Below are 8,868 nucleotides of genomic sequence, written 5' to 3' on the forward strand. Positions count from 1 at the left end.
CTTTCAAACACTGGGATATACATTTACCAAACATCACCTGGTTAGTCAACACTAGAGGATTTGCCAATCAGGCTGACCCGGCCCAGTCAAAACTTTTACGTACTATAGAAAGGGATGAGGTTCCTGCAAAGCACATAAAAAATATGCTAGGGAAAACAGCCTGGGTTATTCCTGCTCCAGGTAGAGGCAAAGCCATTCATGGAATTGCTTTTGCTCAGGGACCTGTGTGCAATTGGTGGGTAATGTGGGAGAATGGGGAAGTCTGGTGTTTGCCTCAAAGGGATTTGACTTGGGGTGAGAATCATGTTTCAGTCTCTTTTTCTGTCACTTGGCTGATTAGTTTAATTTTTTATTTCTGCTTATATAGACATTTTGCAGCGTGATTTTAAATCAAGAACTACAATTCCATGCTCATGTTAAAATAAGGTCTAAGTTTGTGATTTACTTAGTGACCCTCTTTCCTTAAGTAGAAAGTCTAAGCTTAATCCAATTAAAAGCAGCACAGATCTTTCTAAACAGCATGTTTAGAAACTTATTTTTAACATAGTTATTTTTTTGTAATTTAGGGCTTACAACACATGAAGGTATTTGCCTTGCCAATTAATTTTCTGTAATGGAGCATTATTGTGTATGTTAACATACAGGTTCAAAGCTCGGCGGAATCCCATTCTACATATGATCTATATATTCTAGTTGCAGTAAGTGGTCTGAGCTACAGAAAATACCATGTTAAACCCTTGAACAGCAAGCAGTCTGCATTTATTGGAAAATCTGTCAAGTACGAGCGAAAAGACCTAACTCATGCAGATCAACAAGGTCAACAGTTGCTTCCTGTGGTTAACAACTGCTACCAGGTCTTGTTTGACCAAAACACAAATCTAATGCACAGCATTACGGAGAGGTGAGATTGCCTGCTTGGTTTTAATGTTTCAAATTATGAAAGTTTTAAAACCATTTGTAAAAATAAGCTCAAGGACTGTATCATGCCTTAATTCTGAGACTTCACTGATAAAATGTTCTTTAACTTCTTTACAATTCTTTCTTACCTCCAGTTCACGTGTTCTTCTTCAGGGAAAATCAACACTAGCATAGGTGTGATTTCGTACTGTTTCTGTAATGTTGTTGCCCTGATTGATTGTACAGTCAGTCTAAGGTGACATACCACAGTAGTAACCAGTAATCAGCAGAATCTTACTGTATTTTAGAACTAAAAAGTTCTAAACTTTTAGAACTAAAAGTTCTGCTAATGTATTTGTATTAAAAATAAATAAGTACATACACTATGGCTGCACAGTGAGCCTTCAGTAATAAAACAAGAGCTTTCTCTTGCTAAGCAGTAGTGTTTTGCAAGTTCCGTTATCACTCTTCCTATGGTAAAAAATGACAAAACATTTTGAAGGGAAAAAACTAAGGAAATTCCATTTAATCAGGCAGATAAAATGATGAACATTCAAGATTTAGGTGAGATTTGGTGTTTGCAGATTTTCTGTCTCAGCTGACGTGAATTGGCCCATTTTCTTCAGCTTTAGTGGATTTGTGCTGCTTTTTGCCTTCTCAGGATTCAGATTGTCAGCTATATACTGATGGAAGATTTGATCCCTTTGACATTGGCCTATTGACTACTAGACATCTTTCACCTTTGTGTTTTTGTTCATAATTCTGCCTCTTAGAACAAGAACTTTTCATCTATGTTTAGTTAAAATCAGCTTTAGAAGTATAGATCAGCCTTAACTAAGCACGCTGGAATAAGCACCTTCTCAAAGTGCCTCCAGATCCTAACTGTTTCCAGATTCCATGAGGAATATAATAAGGAATATAATGAGGAAGAAGGAAAATCTAAATTCACATTCCATTTTTTTTCCATCCTGTTCTGTCAGGCAGCAAGAGCTGGAATTCAGGATGTAGACTATTCACTTTCTTCACAAGCCTGCAGGCAAGGCCAGAATGTTTGAGTTTCAGCAAGTTTGCCCTGGAGTAATGAGAAAGAGCGAAGCACCAGGTCAGAATGGGAGGGAAGATTAAAAAAAACATATAAGGTTTGGGTACATCAGTTAGAACCTCTAGGTTCTGACCCTACACTGGAACTGCCTCAGAACAGGAGCAGCAGAAAAGAAATGGGTGTGTTTTGCACCTCAGCCATTATAATTTGTCAGTCACTGTATTAGCACTAGCTAAAATGGTTGGCAATTTACATTTATATGCCAGACAAAGTGATTTTTCCTGTTTTGCCAGCAAGGTTCCAAGAGAGGAGCAGAGCAGGTAGAGAGCAATAGCATCTTAAATTGCCTTCATTTGACTTTCTAAAGACTGTGATATGGAATCATGAATAGCTAAACTGTAAGCTTCAGGGGAGGAGAAGACAAAGTAGATACTGAGCGAGTGTAAATTTTGCTATCCCATTGCCGTTATATTCATTACCAGTGTGAACTATGGAAACTTGCATCGTGCTGATTTACCTAGCTACAAAGTCAGTTAAATGAACCTGATTATTCATTAATACAGTGCAGTGTACCTCATTTTTGTGCAGTGGGTGGGTTTTCATCCTGTAGCAACTCTCGCATCAAAGCAATGAGCTAATGTAGATGATGTTTCTGCCTTAAGATGTTTCTGTTTTACAGAAGTATAAAATGACATAGAAACTCCATTTATTTACGCACTGAAAGATGCCTTAATGGGAAGCATTTTAAATTCTGTGCTGCCCTCGTTTCCTAAATCTTATAAAATCAGTTACCCACTTTGAGGAAACAGATTTTTTTGCTTACATTCCCAGCCTCATTCCTGTTGCAGTTCAGCTTTGCATCTGTTATGTACAAAATGTAACATGGTTTTTCCTTTTCTCTGTACTCACAGGGAGACTAACCAGACTGTCCAGTTGACTCAGGAGTTCCTTGAGTACCGTGTGAATGGAGACACCACGAAGGGACCGATTTCAGATAACTACTTATTTGCCCCAAATGCTTCAGCTGTTCCAGTGTCAAAAGCGGTGGGATTGGAAGTGGTTTCTGGAAATTTGATGACAGAGATACGGCAGTATTTCTATAGGTACAACACCATTACAGCTTCACTTCACTGGAATGTTTAATTCTCTGTAGCTACGGATGAGATTAATTCTGTGTAGTTACTCTTAAACAGCAAGCTCTGTGTACTGTTTAGGATTTAGACAGAAGGACTAGCATGCGTCTGCTAAATATAGTGCTGAGGAAGCACCTCCTTTAAATAGCACATATTGCTGCAGGGAGGGAGGTGAGGATTATTTGGTGTCTTCTGTGGTTCATTTTGTAGTGCAGCTTCTGTTGGGATCCTGGTTTCATACAATGCAATGAGAATTGTAGCTAGTGTCATTTTACATGGGTGGAATACAGCCATGATGGTTCATTTTTATAACTGTGAAAATCTTTCTTATAAGTGAGAAAGGAGAAAGGAGTCCTACACAAGGTTGCTCTGATCCCTGATAAGCTACTTTTCTGTGTTAAAATTTTATCAGTCTGTAACCCTTCACCCTCTTTTAAATCTTGTTATTTGATTGAAGCCTTTTGCTTTACATGGCATTGTACAAGGATTGTAGTTGAGAAAACAGTGGAATTCTCGCATCGAAGTTCATGTTGCAGATTGAAAAAACACATGTATTCTGCACAATGTAAATGTGTTGCTCAGGGAGTCACAATTATTTTAAAATTTCTTGTTAATTTTGAGTAAAACAGAGCCTCTCTAATCGAGTGAATAGTTCTCGTTACACCTGCAACACTAAAGAAAATTGTAGGATATCGCTTACTCCAGTTGAGTATCAGTACATTTGAAAATCAAATTTAAATTAAAAATATTTGTACATGTACATGAAATACGTAGAAAACAGGCGAGAAAGTTGTCTATGTGTAGGATGATATCATGAGTGTCTTGCAAGTCTTGACATAACCAGTTAAGTGCTCCACTTTATAAACTGTGCGTATCTTTCTTCTCATTTTTATAGTAATGTTACTTCTCAGGATTACATATATGCACTGTATACCAGGATGTATAGGGTACCAGAAGGCTATGATGGGAAGTTGCTTTGCCATAGGATAGAGCAAGAATACAGAGTTGGGCCTTTGGAATTAAATTGTGAAGCGGTTCTAAGAACAAGTACAAATTTGGACACCAGGCAGCTACTCTACACTGACAGCAATGGATATCAGATTCAGAAAAGACCGTTCAAGGCATACGAGAATAACACAGTGGCTCGGGTAGGCACAAAAGTGTGATCCAAAGTCAGTTGTGTCTTATCGTTGTTCTCCATTACTGTTACCTAGGTTAATATTAATCACTGCATGATTTACTGTGTGTTTTCAGAACTATTACCCTATGGTCCAGACTGCTTACATTGAGGATGATACCACAAGGCTGGTGCTTCTTGCAGAAAGAGCTCATGGTGTCTCAAGCCAAGGAAATGGACAAGTAGAGGTAACATAAAAATACTTTTTTTCTAGGCAAGCATAATTTCATGGCTGCTTATAAGTAAAGCATGATGGCTGATTATTGTTGTGACATTCACCTTCCCAATACAGGTAATGCTTCACAGGAGGCTATGGAACAACCTTCAGTGGGACCTGGATTACAACCTCACTTTAAATGACTCTTCAGTGGTTCACCCTGTGATGTGGCTTATTTTAGGAACAAAAGCTGTCACCAGTATTTTGTATTGGACAAGTGGACTGGCATTAGAACACAGGCCAGTAGTAATGTTTGGAGCATCATCAGGTAACTCATTCTGTCTCCTGTGCTATCTTTAACATCCGAATGGCTTGCTTATGTTGCTCTGATTTATGCTGTGAAGTCTGTAAATGCAGACTTCAAGCCTCCTGTGTAGCAAAGTTAGTATATAGGGAGTTAGTAGGCAGATTTAAAGCCCATTAATTACTTCGCATTAATTTCAAACATGGATGTTGTCCAAGCGTATGAAATGTTTCTCTTGTTATGTAATTATCTCTACTTTCAAAGGAGAATAAATTTTAAAGCATCTAGTGAGAATAAAATGTCCACGTGGGGAATTAGAGCAGAGTGGCTAGTGCGCCATATATCAGCTTCCTGGATGCTGAGTCCTTAATGACCATTTTTAAGTCATTCTTTTAAAAATATTTGTTTGACTTATTAACTAAAACTGAAGCCTGGTAATGGAATAGCAACTTCAAGCTGCAATGAAATTTGCTTTATGGAAAGCTCTAATATGCTTCACCAGCAGATAAAACCATGCTGCTTTCTGCTCTGTATCTCAGAAGGTCTTGGAGGAGAAATACAGCATGTGTTCTGCATCTGCCTTGGCAGAATAAGCAAAAATCTCTTCCACAGTACCCTAGCCAGGTTGTGTGCATGATGGATATTTGACGTTTGCCTTCTTTCTTGTCAGATGGAGGAGATAAACCAAAGATACACAGACAGCTTCAGCAGAATTCAGTCCACAGTTCACATGTAACTGTCCCACCTAATCTTCATCTCCAGACTCTGAGCATTCCAGGGTGGAGATACAGCTCTGATCATGCAGAGCAGGTCCGCAGCATCCACATGGGTAAGGCGCCTTTAAAAGGGTGTCTGTTACACTTAAAGAAGCTTTCTGTTTTTTCTATCTTCTGTGGCTAATTTTGTTTATTCAAAGTGTTAAGTTCCTCTATCGAGAAAGTTAATTGGACTGTATGATTTCTCTACTCAAATAGGAAAATATTTCTCCTGCATGAGTTCATCATGCCTGTTAGTGCCATTCCTCTCAACAGTGGGAGCTGGGTGTTTCTTGCCATTAGTCTTCTTGCTAATTTTAAGCAATAGGAATTGAGTTCAAGTTGTGAGATCTTTAAAAAATGATTAAAAGTTGGGTTTATTTTTATAGTAAGAAAATGTTTGCATTTTGTTTTCTCTTAAAGGTAGACAGAAGCAAGGTGATGCAGACTTCAGTCGTGTCCTGCTAAGAATTAGGCACTTGTATGAAGTTGGAGAGGATCCTTTGCTGTCTCAACCTGTGGTGGTAGATCTGAAGGTAAATCTAATCTTTCAGGGCAGAATACCACTTGAGGTGGTTTTGTTCCAGAGAGAACTGGTTCTGGAATGAAACATCCTGTATGCTACAGAATCCACAAAAGATGGATGAAAAAACACTGTCATAAGTTAAACCTCAGGGGGAAGCAGGTCATATTTTTGCAACACAGGAGGCATTACTTCATATGAAGCTGCCACAGGCACGCATGAAGATCTGCATAAATATTGGTAGGACTGGTTCTGTTGAGCTCTTGGCTGTGTAACACTTCCTGCAGTACCTTAATCAGTGCAGAGAGTGGCATTCTGTTTTGCTGTTTCTTTAGTTATTGCAAGTTGTACCTGCAGTTAATGAAATGTGGATAGGATTAAAAGAAATATTTTTTTCCTGTATAGTTATATCTGCAAGTTGTTGAAACTTCAGTCACTTCTAGCATGTACCATGTATTTTCACTTTCTTGTTTATTTGGTCTTTCATATGGAAGTAAATGATTTTATAATACATGGCAGGGGGTATTCTAAAATATGAAGTTTTGATTGTAATGACAGGAACATGGGGAACAAGGTGTAGGAATCTCTGTTTTGTTTAAAAAAGTGCAGTGTGAATTTCAGCTCTTAAACGGAGAGATTAGTACGCTCTGAACTTTGCTACAACACAGGGGAAGCTGTGTTGTAGCACAGCACCTCAGCTTGTTCACTTGAAGCCTGGTGAATCTGTAGTTGCTCTTGTGTTGCATGACCTGGCAGATTTCTGAAGTCTCTACTTCTCTGCTTAGCACATCAATACTGGAGATGAAAGTTCTGCACTGGTGTAACTGTGTAGTGGTGAGTGTGATGCTATTGTCAGTAACTTGTGGTTTGATTTCTTGTGTTTTCTTTACTCACAGTCTTTGCTAAAGGGATTAGGGTCAGTGACAGTAGTGGAAGAGCGATCACTCACAGGCACCTGGGATGTAAATACTTTGAAGCGGTGGAAATGGAAGACTACACAACATCCAGGCAAAGGTAAGTGGAGTAAGGTGTTTGGTGTCCATTTTGTGATTGACTGTGGAAGCTTGATAAATAGTCTAATTAAAAATATTAAAATATTTGTGAGATTAAAAATGTTTTGTTGTTCTATATGTCAGACCTGGTATATGGCACAACCTGCAAGTAGTAGCATTTAGCAAAGATTCCCTGCAAGTACTAGACTACTGTATTTCTCTGATGGCTTGTTTTGTCTAGAAGTGTTAAAAAACTTGAAATCTTTCTGGAGTTACCTTTGTCCAGCTAGAAGTGGTTACTTCATGAACTCACACTTGTAACAGAGATTGATTTTGTTAGATGCTGATGAGTTGTGGTAATCTAAGCTTAAGCCTGTGCTGCAGAAAAACAGACAGCTGCACTTAAAAATCCCCACTGTAATCAGCTTAAAGGACTGCATGGATGTGATTCAAGTTGGGGCTGACACTCACATGCTGTGAGTGACCTCATTTCATTTCTCATTCCAGTTGGTTGCTTGGACGTTGTTCTTACAGTCACTTATATCCATATATATGCCTTTTAAAAAGCTTACAGAGGTTTGGGGCTGGTCTAGGTGAGAGTTTAGAGCTCTGCTTGGCCTGCAGCTTGGAACTTACTTGCTGTTTAACCATGATTAAGAAAAGGTGCATGACTGGGGAGTTGTTTCACGTTTTCTTTATGAGTGTGTGAGAAGTAGATGTATTGTTGTATACTTTTATATTATGAATTGGTGCATCTTAGACTCCATACTACTTACAGCTTTAAGGAGGAGAATCTGCTCAAGCAGTATCTTTTAAGGAAAGGATGAGTTAAAACTGTTGAGATAGAATAATATGTACATTTACTCTTCTTTAATATATTACCAACGTTTTTGTGTTTTACAGGATTCTTCAAAACGACAGAGACCTCAGGAAACTTTACAGTAACAGTTTACCCAAAGGAAATAAGGACTTTCTTTGTATACTTTCAGAGTCAATAAAGTTTAACATTACATTTCAAGAGTGAGTATGTAATAGCTTCCAATTTTTGTTTCAAGATACAAGTGATGATCTTGCAAAACATTCTACTGTTGTTAATGAAAGAAATAGTCATTTTGGAATAAACTCTAAATTTAATTAAACTGTTGGCTGGAGTTGTGGGTATTTTTGTTGGTTAATTATTTACAGCTCATTTTTTCTGAAACTTGATCAGTGCAAAAATGACCTTGGTGTTGCAGTGCAAGCATATTGAACTTTTCCATGCTTGCTATGAGCAGTTTTTAGTGATTGCTTCTGTGATGCTTCACTGTGGAGCACTGTCAAAGCCCTATTAGTCCTACAGTCTTGAATTGTCTTTCTAATTAGTGGTGATCTCAGAAGTCTTCTCTCAAGTTTTTATTGTTAGAGGAGATGACTTTCAAGTCACAGAAGAGTGATCTGCCAAATGGCATTCTGTTTCTACGTGAAAGGAGGGATGCTTGTGTTTCAGCTACTTTGTCTTTTGGGCACGATTGCAAAGTTTCTGCCTTGCTGTAAAATGAAATTGAATGTCCTGTTTGTATTCCTTTGACCTAAGTTCATTTCAGTTATCTTTTAAGGTTCACAGTATCCTGGTCCTGGATGTTCAGTGTTGCATTCTTGGTAAACTAGAGCTACACTGTCAACAGAAAGTGTATTGCCACAGTAACTAACTCATCACATAACAGGAAGCAGGAACACCTTTCTTACAACCCTGTGAACTTTCATACTTCTCAGGCTCAGATAATGTGCACAGTGGTAGCAGGAAATGTTTCATTAGCATCAAGTTGAAATTAATCATGGAGGACTGTGTTGAGAGGTTAAACTGGCAGTAAGTGCAAACTCCAGGCAGATCTGATTGAGCAGCAGCGGA

At 38.4% G+C, this 8,868-nt stretch overlaps 1 protein-coding gene across 1 annotated transcript; it reads left to right on the forward strand.

The window, feature by feature from the left end:
- Positions 1–644: 644 nt before the first annotated feature.
- Positions 645–8,119, forward strand: LOC104413363 (epididymis-specific alpha-mannosidase-like; the record flags this gene model as incomplete). The annotated part of the gene is made up of 9 exons (XM_010024333.1): positions 645–901; positions 2,851–3,042; positions 3,968–4,220; positions 4,327–4,437; positions 4,542–4,734; positions 5,387–5,539; positions 5,889–6,001; positions 6,885–7,002; positions 7,884–8,119. Coding segments are annotated over 9 exons (1,485 nt in total), but the record flags the coding sequence as incomplete, so codon positions are not given.
- Positions 8,120–8,868: the final 749 nt, after the last annotated feature.

The sequence above is a fragment of the Nestor notabilis genome, unplaced genomic scaffold, assembly GCF_000696875.1.
Source record: "Nestor notabilis isolate BGI_N333 unplaced genomic scaffold, ASM69687v1 scaffold2471, whole genome shotgun sequence".
Classification (NCBI taxonomy): domain Eukaryota; kingdom Metazoa; phylum Chordata; class Aves; order Psittaciformes; family Psittacidae; genus Nestor; species Nestor notabilis.